The 24,820-nt window shown below is 40.6% G+C and overlaps 1 protein-coding gene across 2 annotated transcripts in view; it reads left to right on the top strand.

The window, feature by feature from the left end:
* Positions 1-276: 276 nt before the first annotated feature.
* LOC306960144 (serine/threonine-protein kinase 38-like) overlaps positions 277-24,820 on the top strand; it is a 31,321-nt gene continuing 6,777 nt past the window's right edge. The window contains exons 1-7 of one of the 2 annotated variants that reach the window (XM_079552495.1): positions 277-533; positions 10,542-10,681; positions 21,336-21,387; positions 21,464-21,586; positions 23,784-23,867; positions 23,939-24,062; positions 24,240-24,394. In XM_079552495.1, coding sequence (XP_079408621.1) covers positions 10,554-10,681; positions 21,336-21,387; positions 21,464-21,586; positions 23,784-23,867; positions 23,939-24,062; positions 24,240-24,394 — 666 coding nt within the window. In that variant the 5' untranslated portion in view covers positions 277-533; positions 10,542-10,553. The remainder of the gene's footprint in view (positions 534-10,541; positions 10,682-21,335; positions 21,388-21,463; positions 21,587-23,783; positions 23,868-23,938; positions 24,063-24,239; positions 24,395-24,820) is intronic. The other variant, XM_079552494.1, reaches the window with a different exon arrangement.

Raw genomic sequence — 24,820 nt, 5'->3', positions numbered from 1 at the left:
AAAAATAACTGTCTCTTTTATACATCGACAAAAATAACTGTCTCTTTTATACATGCCCAGAAGCCCTTTTCAGGAACGCGGTGTTTGGAGCGATCTGATTGGTTAAGGAGCGTTTGCGTCCTTCTGATTGGCCCACGCAGCTGTCACTCAAATCCTTTCACCGCTGCGTCGCCAGAGCGTCAGATGAAACCGACGGGTCTCAGGAAGCAGCAACATCATTTAGCCAAAGACGGGACAAACGCTGGGCTTCGAGGATCGAGGATTTTTTTATTCTTCATTTTTTAACGACAAAATATCAAGGATTTCATTTCAAGTCAGCGCTGGTCTCGAAGCCAGTGCCAACGTATGGGTTTTGCATCGACACCAGCGGCGATGATGTTTTCTGTGCGGCCGTAGGAGCATCTGAAAAGATTGCACTGCCTGAACTATTGGGCAGAAAAAAATTGAGACAAAAGATCAGATTGTTCCTCCGATTTCACCTGTTTTGTGCGCTGGCCACGAGCCAATAAGTGACTCTGGAGCAGGACGCGGAGGTAAGCGTGATTTCTGCGCTGTTGTTGTATTCGCCCCGAGTCAGAGATCGCGATGTTAGCTAAATGTAAAGTAAACTTACCGTTAACTCATTCATGCACGAGGATGATCATGTGTTGTTATTATTACAAGGGAATTTAATGTGACGTCCTATGTGATAAAACCGAGGTTATGTAGAAATGACAGATTATGAGCTCTGCGTGGCTTTGAACCATCAACTGCGCACGTTTGCAGCATCACTGGTGTTGTAGGTTCACATATTTACTATATTGTTTTTATTACATCTTTAACCTCTTAACCGAGCACATTGTCTCCAGTTCAGCTTTACCCAAAACTAAAAGCTTCTCGACTGGAGACTATAGGGCAGTGTAATGCCTTATTTGAAAGCTAAGACCAACAAATCTGATCTAAATGGATTTTTTTCCTCGTTGTTGCCATTGCTTTTTAAAAAAAAAAAAAAAATGCAAAAACATTATCATTTTTGTCCCTTTTTCATCAATTTTGTGTCCTCTTTTTGTTACATTTCGTAATTTTTTTGTCACATTTTTGTAAATATTTTGTAAGATTTTTGTCACTTTTTTGCTGCATTTTTGTCACTTTTTTGTCACATTTTTGTAAAAATTTTTGTACATTTTTCGTCAAATTTTTGTCACTTTTTCGCCATATTTTTGTCATTTTTTGTCACATTTTTATAAAGTTTTTGCTGCATTTTTGTCACTTTTTTCCCCACATTTTTGTAATTTTCTTTGTAAATTTTCCGTCAAATTTTTGTAAATTTTCCGCCATATTTTTGTCAATTTTTGTCAATTTTTGCTCATTTTTTGCGGCATTTTTGTCACTTTTTCGCAATATTATTGTCCTCTTTTTGCCACATTATTGTCATTTTTTGTCACATTTTTATAAATTTTTTGCTGCATTTTTGTCACTTTTTTTCCACATTTTTGTAAATATTTTTGTAAATTTTTCGTCAAATTTTTCGTCAAATTTTTGTCAATTTTTGTCACTTTTTTGTCACTTTTTTGCCACATTTTTGTCACTTTTTTTGTACATTTTTCGTCAAATTTTTGTCAATTTTTGCCGCATTTTTGTCACTTTTTTGTCACTTTTTTGCCACTTTTTTGTCAATTTTTTTGCTGCATTTTTGTCACTTTTTTGCCACACTTTTGTCCCCTTTTTGTTACATTTTGTGCATTTTTTGTTGCATTTTTGTCAGTTTTTTTTCTGCATTTTTGACATTTTTTGTGTCACTTTTTTGTTGCATTTTTGTCACTCTTCAGATGCTTGTTTTTCAAGAACTTTTACATTTGGGTGAAGCCAAACTGGAGAAAATGTGCTCTCTTCAGGTGGGAGTTAAGTGGCTAAAGTTAAATAAACATTGTTCACAAAGGCATTGACGGCTGGGTTCCTCTAATATAAATTATACAAAATTTACTTCCATCCAGTCCAAAGTCTGGCAGCAGAGTGTTGACTTTCACCCTTTAATCGTCTTAATTGTTTTTCAATCAATGAAGAAAATGACAAGAGCGACAAAGACGTGACAAAAATGAAAGAAGAAAGAAAGCCACACAAGAGTAACAGAAAAATGGTCTTAGCTTTCAAATGAGGCGTTCCACAGACCTTTTATATTTGGGTAAAGCTGAACTGGAGAAAACTGGTCAAGGCGGGGGTTGACAGGTTAAAAGCCAACGCAGCAGGCGTGAGTAAAAAAGCAGGAACTTTGTGGTCACCCAATGTTTGTAATGTGCAGCCTGTGAATCATCTTTTTCTCCAGACGCTGGCTAACCTGGCTAACACCAGGCTGCTGTGTGCGCTCGAATTATTTCGAACTGCACAACAGCCTGGGGACCATGGCCAAATCTCCGGTGGATTTGGGAACCAATCACAGAGCGAGGAGGGACGGCAAGACGATGACGCACTATTCGATATATGGAAGCTTGTAGTTTATTTACGGATAATAATAAAAAAGTTTATTTACGGATCCAACATGACAGCAGCAGACACGATGGTATTTTTTGATCAAGCTTTAGACCTTGTTCTAAATAATTTAGCTCAAAAGTTTACAGCGGGTACGTCATACGTCATCTCATACGATGATATGATTGGCTGGGGCTACGTGCAGACGCATGAGACTTTTTTTTTTTTTTTTTCGTATCGCCCAATAAACGACTATGGACGATCGTAAACCACACCTCTCCTACGAGAAAATGAATTGGTGGTCCCCAGACTAAATATCACTTGTGATTTTAGTCTGGTGTTAGCCAGGCTAGACGCTGGCACTACTTAGACTAAAAAAAAGCACAATCCAGTTTCTTTGCACCAATGTTGTGATGAAAGATTCCTTATTTGGCAGATAAGAATGTATACTGCTGTGATTTGGGAGAGACAGATATTGAAATGCTAAACATTTCAATGGGATCAGACCTTTTTTCTTTGTGATTGGAGGTTACTACAGTGATTTCTCTTATTTTGTTAATAGTTGATTTTACTAAAACATTTGTAATTGCAGTTTATCGTGTCACATTCTTATTCCCGTCCTTGTTTAGACTTTTATTTACATGTCTGTGTTTGTTAACGTAATGCTCCTCTAAGTCAGCCCATGGAAACTCTGCCTAAGGTCGGTGTGACTGGGCTCTTTCATTGAAACGGAAAGAGCTTCCTGTTCGCTCACTCCTTACTGTATCGAGGGTGGAGTGAGTCTGGCATTCACTCACAAACTCAAGAATTTAACACCAAACTGAGAGCCCGACCAACTAAAAGGGGCAATTCATTCAGAGTCTAAATCACTGCACTGGTGGCAACTGCAGGGTATTTAAGAATCTAAATCAGGGGTAGGCAAGTTTTCTTAGTGGAGGGACGATTTTCCTTATTGTAAATAGACCGAAGGCGTTGATTATTATGATTATTAGCCCAAAGTGAAGCACAACACTGGAAAAATGACCATCTTAAATGAGATAAATGACTCAAAATGGCTTGAATTCATCAAATTCTATGTTGAAGTTGAGTCGGTTTGAACTAATCCAAGATACAAATGCGACAGCGCCAATGGAACAAGAATAAAACACACTTGAAATCAGGCAAATAATTGTTTTTTTTTCACTTGAAATGACACAAAATTATCTGAATCAAGAGAATAACTACTACTACTCTCATCTAAGACCAGACCAAATCTACTCAAGCCTTGGATTTAATCTCTTAATTTAAGTAGATTTATGTCATTTCTTCCTTAAAACGATTATTCTTTTTCCGGTGCACTTCCTTCAAATGCCAGTGTTGTACATAATATATGGCCTCATTGGGTGTATTGACAGTATTTCTACCTTTTTTTTCTCCCATTTAACTCTAATAATGTTAAAAGTACTTTCTGATTTGTGTAATAATGTTTCTCAAAATTATCTTGAGGGCCAGAGGTTCTGTGCTGGAGGGCCGGATTTGGCCCTCGGGCCTGACGTTGCCCTGACTACCCCTGATCTAAATTATATTTAAGAAGAGCTCAGGATCGAGTTTTATGAATGTTTATTGGTAAAAGGCAACAATGTCCGAAGAGTCTCTTTAACCTGAACAATGTTAAGTAAACAAAACAGAGCTGGGAATAACTAACTGCAGTCGCTAAAGGCAAATGCATGTAACAGACTGCATCGAGTAATTTACACGTTTAATTCTTCATTGGTTTAACTTTACTCCAACAGAATTGATGCAGGTCTGACATAACCCTAGTTATTGTAGTATTTTCCTACTATTACAATATATTATAATATTTATGATGACGGCACACCAAAATAAGCATATTTAGTTAAACCCTTAACTCCCACCTGAACCGAGCACATTTTCTCCAGCTTTAACCCAGTTCAAAAGCTTCTGGAAAAAAGGTGTGAAGATAGCAACAAAACTGAGATGAAAACAAGGATGAAAACGTGAAAAAAGTGAGAAAAAATTTACAAAAATGGACAAATATTTGACAAAAAAATGAGAAAAAATTGCTGAAAAATTGACAAAAAATTGACGAAAAAGTGATATGAATTTGACAAAAAAATGCGAATAATTTGACGAAAAAGTGACAAAAAAGTGACCAAAAAAAGGACAAAAAAAATCTAAAAAGTGCTGAAAAAAAATCTGATGATGTGACAAAAAAGATCAATTTAGTTTTGTAGGTCTTAGCTTTCAAATGAGGTGTTACACTGGCCTACAGGATTTGGGTAAAGCTGAACTGGACAAAATGCTCTCGGTTCAGGCGGGAGTTAAGAGGTTAAAGGGGCTGGATGCAAGTTCGCCATTTTATACTCATTACTGCCTACAGAAATGTTTATTACATTAAAAAACAAAGAGTAAAACGTGATGGAGTGCGAGAGAAGCCCCGAAACAAATTACAGATCTCACGTTGAGAGAGAGAGAACATAAACATTTCCGTCTGGTCAAATACATAACAAATGAAAAATCAATATCAGCGAGTCATTTCAACATGATTCATCAGTAGATCATCACAAAGTAGAATATTTTAATCACATGCTTAAAGTAAAAATATGTATTATACTGTTTTTTTAAATTATAATAATAATGATTATTATTATTGTTATTATTGAGTATCAAGGCTTAGTGAGCATTAGATTTATTAGGCTCTTTTTACTGTAAACTCTCCATACTCAGTCCATAGTTTTGCTCCACGATATTGAAAAGAAAATTGCATTTGTTTCTTTTTGCACAGTGGAAGATGTCAGAGCCTGTCTGGTTTTAAAACAATGAACTGGACGTTTCTCAACAAAGTAATTGCTGAAGTAAGAGGGAGATTTTCCTTGTCTTATCATCTGGGCAAATGTACAGATTTGATAAATATTAATATATTTAGGGTTCGGGTCAGGACTGTGTGTGCCCTCACTCAGTCACGCAAAACGACCAAAGATGTTGTTGGCATTTGGCCTCTCCCAGTGTATTCCTATAGCTCCAAACGGGGTGAAGTTAAGTGGATGGATAAATGGTGGCCTGTTCCTTTAAGGGAAATTGTCCCTAAAGCCTTGTTTCCACTGGAGCATTAGCTCACTGGACTTTCCAATAAGGAAAGAAGGCGCACCGTCTCCTGCACAGGGGCGGATCTAGAAAAAAAAATCATGGGGGAGCAAACAGGGTCAGGGATAATTTCCAATGTTTTACAATGTTGTTTATACTGAATGTTCATAGTGGGGGTATGCAAGTTTTGCTTGAGCCACCCAAAATTACATACAAATAGTAGCATTGTCCTTTTATACAAGTACAATTTACACAAAACAGGCTCCTTATTTAGCTATTAAGTTGTAGGCCTATTTCTTTGTCCTGCCAAAAAAGTACTGAGAGTGAGCCTCTGTAAGCACCCAAGTAGCTTCTGGAGCAGATGTGAGACATTACATGACATGAATGTGGTGGCAGCTGGGGTGGCAAGACCTTTACTAGGGGTGAGTAAAGGTGCCACCCCTCTAGATCCGCCCCTGCTCCCGCATCGCATTATGTTGCATTGTTGTCTAGTGCTGCAACTAACGATTATTTTGGTAATCAAATAATCTACCCATTGTTTTTACAACGAATCGATGAATCGCTTGGCTGTGAATAGAAAGTGGTGCCGACATGTTGATGGAGTAAACTTAAAGGGACTATAAGGAGTTTAAAAATGTTAAAATTAAGTATTTTCCTCCCCCTACATGTTCCAGCCATGTCCTAAAGTGTAGACTGAGGTCAGACCTGTTCACCACAACTGCCTCTAAAATCCTGCACTGTCACTCAAAAATGTGTCACTTCGGCCCGAATTGCCGTCATGCACGAGCTTAATATAGAAGGTGCAGTTACACATATGGCCTGAGGTGGCAGTAGTGAGTATAAAATGGCGAACTTGCATCTAGCCCCTTTAAAGTAAACATTTGTAGGACACTCTGATAATTCTGCTTCTGATTGGATGAGACAAAGACAGATATTTATGAAACTTACAATGTACAAAACACTACAGACCCTAACCTTAAAACCAAAGTAGGCTTTCATCAACAATACATAATTGGCAAGTCATTTATGCTCTATTTGAGTCTGTGTTTACTAGAAAACGATTAATAGTTGTCGACTATTTCAACAATCCATTAGTTGTTTCAGCCCTATTGTTGTCCCATTTATTTGGTGAAATAATACAATACATTCATCCCTGTTTGAAGCACATTTAACTCTGCACTGGTTTGGTCGGTGTCTGTCAAAGAACAGACAGACGTGGTTGATACATTTGTTTATTCAATGCAAATTCGACATTTCTTAAACCAAACATGGAGCAGGGAGAGAGGAAGAGAGACGGACTTTGGAGTGAGACAAACACACAAAACTCGAGGCTTGATTCTGATGGTGAATATGTCTCACAGCACAGGAGATATTTAAACTTTTGAGTCTGGAAATGTCATGCAGTTGAAGTTAGTATTTGTGCCTTACTACAAGACAGATCATCTTTAGAAAACAACACATGTATTCTTGGTTTGTTGAGTCAAAGACAAAAGTATTTCTGGCACACTGCTATTCCTGCAACTAGCCAGCACTGTGATGAACAAAAATAAAAAAATATTTCCAGCTAAAGAATATGCGCGTTACCTCTGGCATTCAGCCTCTAGTGGTTGATTTATGAGTTGCACTATAAGAAGCAGTAGCTGGTTAAGGCGACATAAAGTGTGCTATAAAAGTGATCTCTGTCGTTATGCGTCTAATATTGAAGTTTGCGCTGGTGCCAGTAGTGAATGTATGGTCTCTTCATTTGGCCTCAGGGCCGAGTTTAGAGTCAACTCAGTCTAAAAGTAAATGTGCTGAAGTTGGACCAGTCAAGCACAGCCTGAAGCAGCACTGTTTATGTGGAGGCCTGTTTGAGGAATAAGTACAGTATATTTTGTGACATATTCTTGCATTGGTCAGTAGGGCTGGGTCATATCATATCGCATATCGTTATCGTGATGTAATTATTTGATATTATTGTAATTTTTTATATCGTTGTGGACACGATGTCATTCATGTTATGCTCAGCTCCATCAGAGCAGCATAAACAAGGCAAGTTTATTTGTAGAGCACAATTCATACACAAGGCAATTCAAAGTGCTTCACAGTTGCATAAATACAAGAAAGGAAATAGAATCAATAAAAACATCAACATAAAATTAATCAATTACAGTAAAAGGCGAGAGTGCAGATAAAATACTTTCAGTCATTTTCATGGGCAAAAAGAACTGTTTTCAGCCTGGATTTGAACATTGTCAGAGTTGAGGCCTGTCTCACATCCTCGTGAAGACTGTTCCAGATTTTAGCTGCATGAAACTGAAACGCAGCTTCACCGTGTTTATTATTGACTCTGGGAACCACCAGGAGGCCCCTCCCTGAAGTTCTCAGGGCCCGAGATGGTTCATACGGCTGTAACATGTCAGAGATGTACTTTGGTGCTAAACCATGAAAAGACTTGTAACAAGCAGAGCTGTTTTAAAGTCTATTCTCTGAGTGACAGGAAGCCAGTGCAGAGACCGGAGCACTGGACTAATATGGTCGTATTTCCTGGTTCTTGTCAGGACTCGAGCAGCAGTGTTCTGGATGTACTGTAGCTCTGATAGCTCGTTTAGAAAGGCCAGTGAGCAGCCGCTACAGTAGTCTAACCTGCTGGAGACAAATGCATGGATAAGTCTCTCTAAGTCTGGTTTTGACACTATTCCTCTGATCTTAGCAATGTTTTTCAGATGGTAAAAAGCTGCTGTTGTTATTGCTTTGATGTGGCTGTTTAAGTTCAGGTCTGAGTCCATGATCACTCCTAGATTTCTAACCTGATTTTTTGGTTTTAGAGAGAGAGACTCAAGGTGACTGATAACACTTTGTCTTTGTGTCTGTGGGCCAAAAACAATTATCTCAGAGTTTAGTTGGAGAAAGTTGTTTTGCATCTACTGCAAACACTGACTGTAGAGCACAGGGACAAAAAAGTAAAATGAAATGAAGGATGTAAACTGCTTGAGTAGATCATATTTGCGAGGAAAGATGAAAAAAATAACTGAATTAATCTTCCCAATAGGCGTAAGGCTGGGATCTTGAAGTAATTTGTCCATTGAATTCAATCAATTAAATCGTCAAATGCATCGTGATATTTCTTTTTTATATCGTGATAGAGATTTTAGGCCATAACACGCTGCCGTGTTGATCAGTATTGCTGGGATGTTACACTTTTTTCCTGATCCGATATGTATCACGATACTCGGGGGGGAGATCGTATTGCGATACAGGAAGTTACAATGTGTAAAAAGACAAGAGTCATGTGTCCAAAGTAGGGCTGAAAGATATATTATCGTATTTGTAACGAGATATGAACATTCAAAATATTAAAATCGAAGAAGCAAGATCTAAACAATATAGATTTTCTTTTGTATTATGATTTAATTTTTTTGAAAAATGCTTAGTTTTCACCGAACCCATAGGTATATCACATTGTATCGATATTGAGATATGAAATTTTGTCCATATCGTTCAGCCCTAGTCCAAAGTTTGTTTAAACCAAATGTGATTTGACATTTATTGAAGTGTTAAGAAGTGCATTAACACAAAATGTAACAAAGTGCTGTGTATCTGTCACTGGAAAACAAAGGAGTGATGATAAAAATGCCTCCAAACACAAGTATTGAAAGTATTGTGATACTTAAAGGAATAGGCCACCGTTTTTTCAATACTGAGATTTGTTCTTACCTGAGCTCTACTCTACTGATACCTGTCTGGTCTTAAGATAAGATAAGATAAGATAAGATAAGATAAGATAAGATAAGATAAGATAAGATAAGATAAGATTTAGCCTCTCCTCCTCTCCTCTATGGACCCAAACAGGGGTGATGTTAGAAGCTCTTCCACGATTTCCCTGTTTAAACACGGTTACGTGAGTAGTTTCATGATCCAAGCATAGTTGCACAAAATGAAACATATTGATTTTCTAAACGGATAAAAATGGGTACTATATTGTTTGGCGTAATAACACGTCCGCACAGTAAAGTCTAAGTGCTCCTATGCCTTACAACATAGTATCGCACCAAGACCAGACACACATCAACTCGTCTACGCTAATACTATATCTCAGTATTGAAAAACGGTGGCCTGTTTCTTTAAAGTATCGATGCTTGGAATGGCAGTAAAAAGTGTTGCGATACGATATTTTGTCCCAGCCCTACTGATCAAGATGTCTGAGCGATCCCAATGAGGTGTCGGTCGAAACTTGTTTTCCGTCAATCGATACCAACTCTTCCACAATGACTGCAGCACTGTCCATTAAGATTTTACTTTCGGCCCACTTTCATTGTGTCCTTGAATAACAGAGCTAGCAGAAAGGGCATCCGGCTTGGTCCCCCCTGAACAAAAAAGGGAAACATTTTGCTTTTTTTTTTCAGTGTAGTCATGGACTGTCGGTTTCTCTCACGATTTGGGGCAAGTCTTTTTTAAAACCTTTTCAATGTGATCCCTTTATCTAATCTGTTGTGATCACTCTATTTCCAGCTGGTGATGAAGCAATGCTCACACACAGACACACAACATACCTAACATTACCTAATCTTTAGTCAGACTTGCCCAGCTGTCTCTCTGTGTCACCGCCGCGTTTCCCACCGCCTCCAACAGAGCCTGTTTTCTGAGGCTCTTTAATGATTTTCTCAGAAGTCGTGAGGAAGTTTGTTGTTTTTGGATGATTGTTGCAGATTGTCGGAGCGCCGAGGCCGGGAAACTGTCCCAAGTCTAGACCAAACAGGGTCCAATCAGAGTCCAGCGCTTTATCTCTGAGCTAACGAAAGGACAGCGCACAACAACCCTCAACATTCTTCTCATAATTCTGCACATGCCTTCAGTCAGGTCGTCATTAAACTGGTTGGCTATGAGCAACGTGACATAAAAAAATAATAAACACATGCGATGTAGAAGGCGCAATGACATTATGTATCATGTTCAATCATTTCCTGCTTCTCTTATTTTAAAATGAGGTGTGTTGTTTACTATGGATGTTCGATTCTTGTGCTTTTGTTCAGGAAAGTGTGGCCATGACGGGAGGGACGGCGGCGGCCCTTCCCATGAGCAACCATACGAGAGAGCGAGTGACCGTGGCCAAACTGACACTGGAGAACTTCTACAGCACCTTGCTCACTCAGCACGAGGAGCGGGAGATGAGGTACTGCTTGTAGATGCTTAAAGGAACAGGCCACCGTTTTTACTGAGATATGTTCTTACCTGAGCTTAGAGTTGATGTGTGCCCGTCTGGTCGTTGTGCGTGCGCTCAGTCACACACAGAACGACCAAAGATGTTGTTTGCATTTGGCCTCTCCCAATGTATTCCTATAGCTCCAAACGGGGTGAAGTTAGAAGCAACCTAGCAGACAGGTACGCATCAACTCGTCTAAGCTCAGGTAAGAACATATCTCAGTAAAAACAGTGGCCTGCTCCTTTTAAATTACAGCGAAATGACAGCTTTTATATACAATTACTTTTAAGGAGGGGGTATTATGCTTTTTTCAATCACATAGCACCAGTGTATATCACACTACAATGATGACCAAACCTTCTGTTGGTCTGTAAATGCAGTAAATTAAAATATCTGCCTTGTATGAAATTGCTCTCTCAAAATGGCTGTAGTGAATGTCTTGAAATAGGCCTCTGTCTCTTTAAGAACCTCTGACCCTTTCCGACACGCCCCCTCCACACGCTGTCTGTGGCATCAGTGGGGAGGGGGTTCTGCTGAGGAGCAGTGGTTGGTTACTCGGCTGGTGACGAAAGCTTGGAGGCGTCTCCAGGAGGTGGGGGCGTTCCTAGGAGGACTCAGGCAAACCTATCCCTAAAATGGCCGCCATCAGAGTTTTTACAGATTACTCACAAACACGTGAATGTGCCAAGGCAACACTTCGGGCATGTTTTTAATGAGGGAATGACATAATAACATGATGTAAAGCTTGAAAAAGTCGATTTTGCATAATACCCCCCCCCCCTTTAAATTTGCAAATTGTGATTTTTGATTTGACTGCATTTAATCTTGCATCCATAGTTTGCATGTTCTGGTAATAACAGAAACGAAGTCCAACAGTGGGACAGTGCATGTTCATGAACATACATGGGTCTCATGTACGGCTGGGCGATTATTATCCCCATGTTGATCGATCTTGATTTTTGATTGGATTTTTTTGTTTTTTTGTTCCTGGACGAGCATGTAAACAGATGCTGCAGCCAAACTGAGAACTGCAGTCAGGGCCGCCTTAACCACTGGGCTTGCATAGGCTGGAGCCCAGGGGCCTACAAAAAACAATAAAAAAAAATTCTCCACCTCTGTGAGTATAAGTTAGCATGAAAACAATAAAATTCATAAAATGGTTCTGATTGACTTGTCCTATCTATTTCCATTGGAGCTGTTGTCATGGTAACGATAAACAAATGGAAATATCAATTAAAGATAAGATAAGATAAACCTTTATTGATCTCACAAAGGAGAAATTCACTTGTTATAGTCGGCGTTCAAGAAGATCACTCAGAGTTAATAAAGTGCAGCTGATACAGAGATTATTGCACATGTTACTTCACAGTCTTATTGTACAGTCTGACAGCAGTGGGGATGAAGGCTTTGCGGTAGCGCTCCGTCCTGCACTGAGGGTGTCTCAGTCTGCCACTGAGAGAGCTGCTCAGCTCTTCTACAGTCCTGTGCAGTGGGTGGGAGGTGTTGTCCATGATGGAGGTGAGCTTGGCTAACACCCTCCTGTCCCTCACCTCCTCCACAGAGTCCAGGGGGCAGCCCAGGACGGACCTGGCCCTCCTGACCAGCTTGTTCAGTCTGTTCTTGTCCCGCTCTGTGCTGCCCGGGGCCCAGCACACGGCAGCGTAGTGGAGAGCAGAGGCCACCACAGAGTCATAAAAAGTCCTGAGCAGAGGCCTGCTCACTCCGAAGGACCTCAGTCTCCTCAGAAGGTGGAGGCGACTTTGGCCCTTCTTGTACAGGGAGTTGGTGTTGTGGGACCAGTCCAGTTTATTGTTGAGGTGAACACCCAGGTACTTGAAACTGTCCACCTCCTCAATGTCCTCCCCCTGGATGTTCAGCGGTGTGTGCGGTAGTGGCTTCCTCGTGAAGTCGATCACCATCTCCTTCGTCTTACTGATGTTCAAGCACAGGTGGTTAATAAACCTTATTTTATCGTCTCAAATGTCATTCCTCTTGTTCTGGCGCCTTAAGCCACAACAGGACCACATGTTTTAGTTATAGTTTTACGCTTACAATCGCTAGTTTTAGTTTAATCTTACTTCTCTTGATAGATACAGACGGCATTTCGTCTTAGAAGGGGGCGTGGCTTCGCCGAGGGGGAAAATAGAATCTTTAGAGAAACACAATTTTTCCCTCTTTTTAGCCATTTTCTGGTGAAATATGAACTTATTTATCACACATGATTAAAGTCAAGGCTAAATCAGGTCCATATGGATATTTTCTCACCGCAGATTGTTCAGTAGAAGTGAAAAAAACTGCAGTTGTAGCTAGCGCCAGCTAACCGTTAGCATTAGCCCGATGCTAACATGTAGCATCAAGTTAGCATTCTCCGTTATTTATCTATTTATGGGCTGTTGAACCACTTTGCTCCTCTCCATGTCTTTGCATCTTTATTTAGTAGCAAACTATATTCATAATTCAGTGTTTGTTATAAGTAGTTTTTGAATAATTAGAGAAAGTTTCGATTTTTCTCCAAATTGTTTTCCCCTTTAACTGTTTTCAAACATGACCATATATGGGCGATTCCAGAGATGCCGTGTGTATCTATCACTTCCTGCCTCCAGATGATGTCACTGATGATGTCAGCAGTTAAAGGGTCTATGGAATTCAAGAATAGAACAGTTGCCGTGACAACAATATTTTTTCGTCCTTATTTGGTGATGTCATGCTAACAGGCCCCTCCCCCACACTCAGCTTTGGACACTTCACTTCACACAGACACATTCACCGAGCCCATCGGAGGGCAGAAGTCTGTCCTGTGTTGACGTGGTTTTGTAATTTGTTGTGGTTTTGCTCACTGGATTTCTGAGGCAAGCGATAAGCTTGCCGTGAAGGAGCTACTATTGTAGCCACAGCTGCCCTGGGGTAGATTGACGGAAGCGAGGCAACCAGTCTGCGCCATCGGCCCCTCCGACCACCACCAACCACTCACTCACACACTACATTCGCTAGGCTTCCTGGTGTTACCAAACGGTCTCCCATCCAAGTACCGACCAGGCCCTTCCCTGCTTAGCTTCCAAGGTCTGACGGGATTGGGCATCGCAAAGGCGGTGTGGCACTTACACAGAGAATTTCCTTGTAATCAGGCGTCATCCATCGTTGGAAAAATGAAAGACCCAATCGTGATTAAGTTTGATGGAAGTGTGGACTGCGAGTTCTTCCAGCTGCTCAAACAAATTGCCCAGAACTCAGTCTCGGGCCGTGACGAGCAAAATGTGAATCTCCTCACCAGTTTCGATACCCTTCAGACTCTGCGTGCGGAACTAAAAAAGCAAGAGCTCATCAAGGCTCAGCTCCAGAAGGAATACAAATTGAAACACCCAGGTCACATAAAGTTGCTGGATACTTTGGAAGCCTTCAAAGCGTTGCAACAAGAGTTCCTCGATGTTACTGAGAATAACAACGAGCTTGAAGACTGCGTTAGAAACGTGAAAAAGGGAGTCCGTGAAGAGAAGAACTATCGGGAACTGCAGTCTCAATTGGCCGACTCAATGAAAGAGTTAAATAAAAAGAACAAGGCCCTCAAGAAGGAAAAGGAAAAAGCCCTCAAAAAGTATGCCGATGTCAAATTAAAAAGCTTCAAGTATCAAATGAGGGAAAGAGAGGCTAATGTTATAATTGAACAGAATGAGAGTCTTTTAGAAAGGATCAAGGAGATCCGAAGAGATACCGAAAACGAACAAGCAAGGAACGAGGTCTCCAGCCATCTCATCAAGCTGAAGGAGGACCACGTGGATCTCATCAATGAAATTGGGAGATTAAATCAAAACCAGAAAAATGTCTATGACGAGAGTGGTGACATTGACCTGAAAATGATAAAAAATGAAGAGAAAGCATATCTAGAATGCAACAAGGCACTGGAGAAAGAAATTGAAAACATAATTAAGAAAAAGAAGAACCAACAGCACATCGAATTCAAGATCCTCCAGGCCAGAGGATGCGCGGACCTGATTAAGGATTCAAACACCGCGCTAAGGCAGCAGCTGGTAAATATGTACGGCTCGCTGCAGAAAAAAAGCATCTTGGAGCTGGGCCTCACCTCAGATCTGCGTCTTCATGAGCTGAGCGAGATTCAGAGAGGACTAAGACCTGAGGTTGGGACTCAGACAACTGTGGTCACTTTGGAAATGCCTGACGGTTTAAAACAGGCTGCTTTGAGGAAAGCTAAAGACATGACCACAGAGGTGAAAGAGGCAGGAGCTCAAACAGTGGAGGGAGAGCTTGGAAACAAAGAAGAGATGGAAAACACAGACAAAAGCTCATCGCCTGTTAAAGTGAAGAGGACGGACTCGTTCAGTTCAGATGAGTACTTCTAATCTGGACTTTGGAAAGGCAAAGGGAGGAGTTTGGTTGTTGTGGAAGTAGCTGAGGCTTTTAAAGAAGCATTAGATCAACATGTCAGAACTTAAATGTTGTGACAGGTTGTGTTCTTGTCTTGTCTTGTGTTCTTGTCTTGTCTTGTGTTCTTGTCTTGTCTTGTGTTCTTGTCTTGTCTTGTGTTGCAGCTGTGACTTTTAAAGAAGCATTAGATCAACCTGTCAGAACTTAAATGTTGTGACAAGTTGTGTTCTTGGGTTCTTGTGTTCTTGTTGTGTTGTGTTGTGTTGTCTTGTGTTGTGTTGTAGCTGAGACTTTTAAAGAAGCATTAAATCAACATGTCAGAACTTAAAGGAATAGGCCACCGTTTTTACATACTGAGATATGTTCTTACCTCACTTTAGCTGAGTTAATATATCCCCGTCTGGTCTTTGTCCGTGCGCTCTGCCAGGCAAACGGAGCACATACGCAGCCTCTCCCACATGTCACCTAGCTCCAAAATAAGCTCACGATAGAAGCTACCAAGCTCTTCTACGTGTTCCCTATTTAAATAAAGTTACGGGAAGTGTTTTCATGTGAAGTATATTTACACAGAAATGTAGCATGTCGATTTTATAAGCAAATAAAAAGGGGGACTATATTGTGAGGCGTAATGATACGAGGAGCAAAACGTCCGCGCAGTAACTCCTAAAGGTTATTGACGGAAGTGAGCGGGGGAAGTCTTTAGGAGTTTCTGCGCGGACGTTTTGCTCCTCGTATCAGCTATATGACATGTGAGAGAGGCTGCGTATGTGCTCCGTTTGCCTGGCAGAGCGCACGGACAAAGACCAGACGGGGATATATTAACTCGGCTAAAGTGAGGTAAGAGCATATCTCAGTATGTATAAACGGTGGCCTATTCCTTTAAATGTTTTGACCGGTTGTGTTGTTGTTGTGTGTTGTTTCTCTGTTGTTTCCACATCTGGAGATGGGTCCGAGCACCGGCCTACGCTGGCTGCTCCCTGCTCCTACAGATGCCCCAGCAGCATTGGCAGCATTGGCAATGGGGCGGCACGGTGGCCCAGCGGTTAGAGCTTGTGCTTCACAGCTAGAAGGTCCGGGTTCGATTCCCACCAAGGACGGGGCCTTTCTGTGTGGAGTTTGCATGTTCTCCCCGTGTCTGCGTAGGTTTCCTCCGGGTACTCCGGTTTCCCCTACCACTAAAAACATGTACAATAGGCCAGGATGTATGAGAGTGTGTTTGAGAGTGTGCATGGGTGACGACGGATGGAAATTAGCCTAAGTCTACAATCCCGTGTGGCTTGTTCATTAACTTGCACTGTCCCTACCAAATAAACCATAAAATAAATACAACAATAAATAAATGCAGAGAACCAATTTCCCTATGGGGATTAAAATGATTATAATAAATAATAATAAATAATTATGCTGCACTGTGTTATGAGTTTTGACTATTGTGTAAAGCAGGGGTGGCCAACCCGCGGCTCTCGAGCCGCATGCGGCTCTTGGCCAATCAGAGTGCGGCTCTTTGCATGATTGGAGATGTTTAATACAATGCGGCTCTTTGCAAAATAATTGGTAAATATTTCCCATAAACTGTAACAGTCTTTGACCAAAAATCCAACCATCGTCCTACAGACCCTGTTTCCATCTCTACATGAATGAGAGTCTGTATCTCTCTCCTTTTCGAGGCGGTGTGTAAAAGGAGCCTGTGCAGCCTCACTCACAGCGGGATGTAGGTTAAACAACAGGCAGATCGTGGCACTAGGATCAGCTTCTGTGCTTTTCAGGTTTCTGATCAGCTACTCTTTATTTGATGTAATTTGGCCTCATATTCACAGAAAAAGATCAAAATTAGGAAATGGAAAAAAGCGGAGCTCTAATGAAGCATATGATGCGAAGCGCGACATCGTAACGCGGAAATACGCAAAGTCATGACTTTTCTTTCACACGTGCTATAACTGTAACAGATGCAACTTAAAACAGACTCTCAGATCCTCCAGAGGCTCCTGGTTAAAGTTCATGAACTTTATGCAGCCTAGAGTGCGTTCTCTGCACAGTCCAGTCAGGGCAAAGCTGCAGGCACTGAGCGCACAGGCCAGGGGCGAATCAGAGAAGGGGGCTCAGTGGGCAGGGCCCCACATACAAACACACCCCAGCATTAAAAAAAATAAAAATAATAATAATAATCTAATTCTGTCTCAGTCAGAACAGGAAACACAAAATGTCATTTAATATACATGTATTTCAATCTTGTTGAGGAGTAAAACCATTAAATCTAACACAATTATTTAATAAAAAAAGAAAAAGGCATAAAGTTATAGTTTATTGTGATTAAATAAAACGGTCACATTCTATTTAATCACAATAAAGTACCGCCCCGTGATCTCGCTAATGGTCGGTGCCTTTGTGGCTCTTCACAGGATCAAGGTTGAAAATTTCGGCTCTTGGTCTCCGACTGGTTGGCCACCCCTGACATAGATGGATAATTGCAATAATAGTTAGGCAGAAATTTCTCTCTGAAAACCAATATCTAATTTTTTGTACACTCTAGTATGACGTAATTCATCTCCAACACCATCATTGGCATTAATAATTATATTATTGTTGCCATTATACACCTTGCCCAGGGACAACATTTGAAAACTAGCTAATACTGACACATTTATGTTCATTAATGTGTACTGTCTCTGTAAACAAATAAAATTAATGAAAATTACATTTTCTCGTATTTCTTTCCAGCCCTTTGTACCTACTAATGACCTTAGGAATCCTTGGAAGTTGCTTATGTAACATATTTGTCCCTTTTCCAAACAATAATAAATCAAATATACCTCACAAATCAACTTTTTTCTTAAAGTAGTGGGCAGTTTGCCTTTCACAAAAACTCCTTTGTGGTGAAAGGTGGAAAACCCTTGTCTGTCCATTTCCCTCCTCTTTCAACAGTTTTGACAGAGCCACCTTATCCAACGGGCTAGCAGGGGCTGGAGCCCAGGGGCCGGAGCCCAGGGGCCGGAGCCCAGAACATGACAAGAACGTGACAAGGACATATGTAGTGATGAAAGGATCACTGCTCCGTCCTCTGTGTCATGGATCCCTTCACTTTCTCTGGTTTTCCTCAATGACCCACAGCGTCCCCGGGCACTGAAGCTGACGAGTTTGCCCTGAAGCTTTGTCGATTGACTCGTGGGAACAGTTTAGCCTCACGATTGTTCAGCCATGAACTCGGCTCCTGTTTGAAGCGTCAGGTGTCTCTCCTCTGTGTTTTCTCACTAAACGCAGCCCAGTGGATAAAAGCCTGATCTCGGGTTTCAGGGACCTGATCCATGTTCCCTGTTGTCCAGCGATTACGGTTTCACCAATTAACACTGGCTTTGTTTACGTGTCCTGGCTGAGTTGGGATACCTAATACTTCCCATTACACTTGTGCACCGATGTTATCTCTATTTTCGCACTTAAAATGATGAACTGTGTGTGGAAAACAGGTCCACAGTCTATATGCAGCTTTATTGTCAGAAAAGTGGGCAAGAAACAGAACAGTCTCTGAAAACATGCAAAGGGCTTCCAGAACAGAAGGATGCAATACTATTAAAAGTACAGGGGGTTCAATTCTAATCATAGAACAGATATGGAAGACTAGCCAGGCCGTGAAATTTCATCAACCAATCACAGATGTATTAAGATAAGGCACCCGCCCACTATCCTTAAAGGGATATTTCAGGATTTTTGACATAGGGCCTCATTTCCTAGTTATCCAGAGTGTTGCTGATTTCTGGAGATATTTTTTTTTGTAATTCATACAGTTCTTATATTTGAAGAGTTACGTGGTGCTAGGCTAGTGCTAGGCTAGTGCATGTCTATGGTATCAGCTAGCCTGCATTAAAAACAGTCTGACCCGCTCCACAGTGCACCTGAGGCAAATCACTTGTAACGCCAGACTAACCATATAAATGTCTGTGTCCATAGAATAATTTTAACCATTTTGCATTTGAGCAGCATCAGCTTCGTGGTTGTATAAGCTACGCGGCGGTGGAGTGATCTGCTAGAAAATAGTCCCTCAAAATGCGATCATTCATGTGATGTAAGGTCAGTTATATTCCAAAAATTCGACAGACATTTATATGGTTAGTCTGGTGTTATAAGTGATTTGCCTCAGGTGCTTTGTGGAGTCAGACTGTTTTCAATGCAGGCTAGCTGATACCATAGAAATGCACTAGCCTTGCACTAGCCTAGCGCCACGAATCAAATATAAGAACTGCATGAATTACAAAAAAAAATATTTCCAGAAATCAGCAACACTCTGAATATCTCGGAAAAGTCCAAAATCCTGAAGTATCCCTTTAAGGATAGTGGCTCGGGCAGGGGTTAAGCTGATTGGTTGATTTATATATATATATAATGTTTCATGACTTGTGATTGATTGATGTACCAACTATCCTACTCAAAATAAAAGCACCCAGGCCAGCCAGACTACATGCTGTTCCTATTCTTTACAAAGACCTGTTTTTGAACAGAACGCAGGCTGACCAGGCTGATGAAAGGCTGAAACCTGCCCACACTAAACAATATCTCTACACTTAAATGCAGAGACTGGGCCAAAGATGCCGAATGCCAAGATTGATTAAACAAAATGCTTTATGGACTGAATAGATGTATCTGTGGATTGACGAGGAGGGGTCTGTGGCTGGATGGGTGTTAGGCATGAAGCTCACATGGTGGAGTTGGGGCGCTGGCGTGGGCTGGGATTGTTAAAGGGGGGTATTATGCAAAATCGACTTTTTCAAGCTTTACATCATGTTATTATGTCATTCCCTCATTAAAAACATGCCTGAAGTGTTGCCTTGGCACATTCACGTATTTTTGAGTAATCTGTATAAACTCTGATGGCGGCCATTTTAGGGATAGGTTTGCCTGAGTCCTCCTAGGAACGCCCCCACCTCCCGGAGACGCCTCCGAGCTTTCGTCACCAGCCGAGTAACCAACCAACACCCCACTGATGCCACAGACAGCGTGTGGAGGGGGCGTGTCGGAAAGGCTCAGAGGTTCTTAAAGGGACAGAGGCCTATTTCAAGACATTCACTACAGCCATTTTGAGAGAGCAATTTTATACAAGGCAGTTATTCTAATTTACTGCATTTACAGACAAACAGAAGGTTTGGTCATCATTGTAGTGTGATAAAGACTGGTGCTATGTGATTGAAAAAAGCATAATACCCCCTCTTTAAATATGAGCTGGACTTCAAATGTACTGTTTTCGTGGGTGGTGTGTCTTTCTCACGCATCAAAGTCCTCCACTCCATTGGCGATACAGCACTTTACAACTCAAACCTAACTTTTTACTTAAAGTGAGGAGAGATTGGAGTGAAATTTGAAAGTAAACAATCAAACCCCTCCCCTCTTTAACCAGAAAGCCCTTCTTAAGTTTGCAAAATGAGAAGAGCAGGAACAGAATTGTCAAAAGTAAACGATCAAGCCCCTCCCCCTCCCTCCTGACTGGACCTGACAGGCCGGTTCACAGGAAAAGTTCGTCTCATTGGTCAACACGGGAGGATGCTAGACTCTGATTAGTTTCAGAGATCCGGGAAGGAGGGACTTTACAATAAATAATGTATATATTACTGCTTACTTTATATCAAAATGCAAGACTAGGTGGTAGATTTTGAACATTTTGTAAAATTTGTAATACATGTAAGGCAAGGCAAGTTTATTTGTAGAGCACAATTCATACACAAGGCAATTCAAAGTGCTTCACAGTTACATAAATATAAGAAAACAAATACAATCAAATAAAACATCAACATAGAATTAATCAATTACAGTAAGAGGCAAGAGTGTAGATAAAATACTTTCAGTTATATGCATTTTTAAGTCTTGTTTAGATTCGCTCTGTCTTGAGCACTATTTTTAAGTCTTGTTTAGATTCGCTCTGTCTTGAGCACTATTTTTAAGTCTTGTTAAGATTCGCTCTGTCTTGAGCACTATTTTTAAGGCTTGTTTTGACTCGCTCTGTCTTGAGCACTATTTCGCTCTGTCTTGAGCACTATTTTTAAGGCTTGTTTTGTAGACTTTGTAGACTTTGTAGACTTTGTAGACTTCCAGACTATCACTTTAAAGAAATATTCAGGTGTGATGAGTTTATTCATGCTGTGGGTTGACTCACTGTTGTTGTTCAAACACAATTTTAATATTTTTCATGATGGAAGTTCAGAATCAGAAGTTAATTTACTATAACAATACCATTTTAAACATACCTTTTTTTTTTCTCCAGGCAGAAGAAGCTTGAAAAGGCCATGGATGAGGAGGGTTTGCCCGATGAAGAGGTAAATAAGTGCCTTTGTCTCTTTATATAAGGCTTCTGTGGTTTATAACGACTCGTTTTTGTCTTATTTGTTGCAGAAAGTGATGCGTCGCTCACAACACGCCCGTAAAGAGACCGAGTTCTTGCGGTTGAAACGGACTCGACTGGGACTGGACGACTTTGAGTCTCTGAAAGTGATCGGCCGAGGAGCTTTTGGAGAAGTGCGTTATTTAATATTAATCTGGCCAACTATAAAAGTCACAATTATTTAGCTGTTTTCATTATGGAGGCTTAAGATGTGTTCAGTGTTTGGCAACTCCTCGCACAGTTCGGAAGAAGCAGAGTCTAGTACAAGTCTATTTACGAGCTTTTTCTTTTACAAGGTTTCTTTACAACCACAGACTGGCTCCACTAGTGCCTCACTGTCCAACAAAAATGCAAAAAGTATAATAACAGTGATTAGACTAAAGTTAAAAGTTGTTTATGAGACTAAAACTATGACTAAAATGAGCAGATACTGAAATGTGACGAGAGTAAAAATGAAAAAAAAGAGACTAAAATCATCAAAACTATCCAATGACAGTTTGAAAAAGCCTCATATCATTTAACCTTTAAACCTACACCTGAACAGTCTTGACTTTACTGAAATCTAAAAGCTTCTTGAAAAAAGAGTCAAAATTGCGAGAAAACAAGGATGAAAACGCAACAAAAAAGAAACGATAAAAGGGGGGAAAATATGACTTAGAAGCATCAAAAGAGCGACAAAAACATACCAGAAAAGCACCAATAATACAACAAAAAAGTGACTAAGAAGCAATGGGAAAAAATGATGAAAAAGCAACAAAACACGCCAAAGAAAACTACAAAACAGGACAAAAACGCTTAAAAAATGTGATAAAAACACAGCGACAATGCAAGAAAAATGTTACAATTAGTTTGGCCTGCCTTAGCTTTCAAATGAAGCCTTACACTGCTGCTCTCCAGTCGAGAAGCTTTTATCCAAACTGGAGAAAAAATTGTCTGCCAAAGGAACAGGTCTGAGCTTTGTCCATGTGAGAGAACAAACATGAAGCAGAGAACCTTGATTAAAGGGACTATACAGAGTTTAAAAATGTTAAAACTTAACTATTTTCCTCCACCTACATCAATCAATCAATCAAAGTTTATTTATATAGCACTTTACAGCAACACCAGGAGGACCAAAGTGCTTCACAGAAAGATAAAACACATTTAAAAACACAAAATAATTACAACCTAGACACAATTCAGTGCTCTAAGTATTAAAAGCAAGTTTGAAGAGATGAGTCTTTAATCTTGATTTAAAAAGGGTCCGTGAGAACACGCAGACTGAGGGGCAGCTGTTCCACAGTTTAGGCGCGGCAACAACAAAGGAACGATCGCCCCACTGTTTGTACCGGAACCTGGGCACGTCCAGAACCATCTGATCGGAGAGTTAGAGAGTAACTGTAACCGGTGGAGTGATTACAGTTAGTCTAGTTAGTGGAGTACATGTTCCGGCCATGCCCTAATGTGTAGAATGAGCCCAGACCTGTTCACCACAACTGCCTCTAAAATCCTGCACTGTCACTCAAAAAGTTGTTACTTCGGGTCTGAATTGCCGTCATGCACGAGCTTAATATAGAAGCTGCAGTTACATGTATGACCTGAGGTGGCAGTAGTGAGCATAAAATGGCCAACTTGCATCTAGTCCCTTTAAATATGATTATAATGAATATCATAAATGCAGAGTTGACTAAATTAATCTGAACCACTCCTGGTATTGTCATCTTTGGAATATGCCCATGCCGTTAGGGAAGAAGAAATCCATTGATGGTCATGTATGTTCAGGTTGTCAGCTGATTCTTTGTTGCTCTATATATCATATTTAACATTAAAGGAATAGGCCACCGTTTTTATATACTAGTCTGAGATATGTTCTTACCTTAGCTTTAACGAGTTCTCTAGGACCTGTCTGATCTTCACCCGTGCCTTCAGTCACGTAAACACAGCGCAGATGGCGTTAGCATTTAGCCTCTAATGCTCTCCTCTATAGCTCCAAAACAGGTCAAGATAGAAGCTACCAAGCTCTTCCACGTTTTCCCTATTTAAATATGGTTACGTGAAGTGTTCCACTACAAAGTATAATTACACAAAATTAAACAATGTGGATTTTCTAAGCGGATAAAAGGGGGAACTATATTGTAAGGCGTAATAATACCAGGAGTAGTTTGTAATCCGCGCAGTAAAGTGAAGATTACTGCGCGGATTTCGAACTACTCCTGGTATTATTACGCCTTTTACGCCTATTAGAACTCGTCAAAGCTATGGGAAGAATATATCTCAGTATGTAAAAACGGTGGCCTATTCCTTTAAGAATCAATAGACTGAAGGCTAAATACTCCCTGTGCTCCTCCTCAGGTCCGCTTGGTTCAGAAGAAAGACACAGGGCACATCTATGCCATGAAGATCTTGAGAAAGGCCGACATGCTGGAGAAGGAACAGGTAAGGGATTCTGTACATTTGTCATTCAACACTGTGGGAGCGCAGGCATTGAAGGTATTTTCTGCTCGTAGGTGGCCCACATCCGAGCGGAGAGGGACATTCTGGTGGAAGCAGACGGCGCGTGGGTCGTTAAAATGTTCTACAGTTTTCAAGACAAAAGGAACCTCTACCTCATCATGGAGTTTCTACCTGGAGGTAAAGTCCGAGCAGCATCACGGCCTGACCAGACATTACACTGAAAGAGGTTGATTTATAACCAGAGAATATTGTTGTTGATGTTGTCTTCACTTTTGTCCACCTTCATGAGTAAAATAAGAGGATAGTGAACATTTTGACTGTTTTTGTTTCGTGACTCTTGTGCACCCCCTGCAGGAGACATGATGACACTGCTGATGAAGAAGGACACGCTGTCTGAAGAGGCCACTCAGTTTTACATCGCAGAGACTGTGCTGGCCATAGACTCCATTCATCAACTCGGCTTCATCCACCGGGATATCAAACCGGACAACCTGCTGCTCGACTCCAGGGTATGAAATCAGACATGTGTTCAGTAAAAAAGAAAAGAATTAGTGAACCGTGTGTGATGGATGGATTGAACTTACTGTCTTTCATCAGCCCATTTGACAGAGAAAGTGGAGTTAATTGGATTAAAGAACCTGAGGGCATTTTCTCCAGTTCAGCTTTACCCAAATCTAAAATCTGTCACGTTTTCATTGCTTTTTTGTTTTGTTTTTGTCTTGTTTTTGTTGTGTTTGTGGCACTTTTTGATCATATCTTTGTTGTATTTTTGTATCTTTTTTGGCACTTTTAGTTGCTCTTTATCATCGCTTTTTTGTTGTGTTTTCGGGATGTTTTTGACTCGTTTTTGTTGCATTTTTGTTGCATTTTTCATCGCTTTTTGTCGTGTTTTTGTCATGTTTATGTCTCATTTTTGGTGTGTTTTTGGCACTTTT

The sequence above is a fragment of the Gobius niger genome (genome assembly GCF_951799975.1).
Source record: "Gobius niger genome assembly, chromosome: 2".
NCBI lineage: Eukaryota > Metazoa > Chordata > Actinopteri > Gobiiformes > Gobiidae > Gobius > Gobius niger.
The sequence above is the reverse complement of the archived record's forward strand: the minus strand, read 5'-3'. Positions and strand labels throughout refer to the sequence as shown.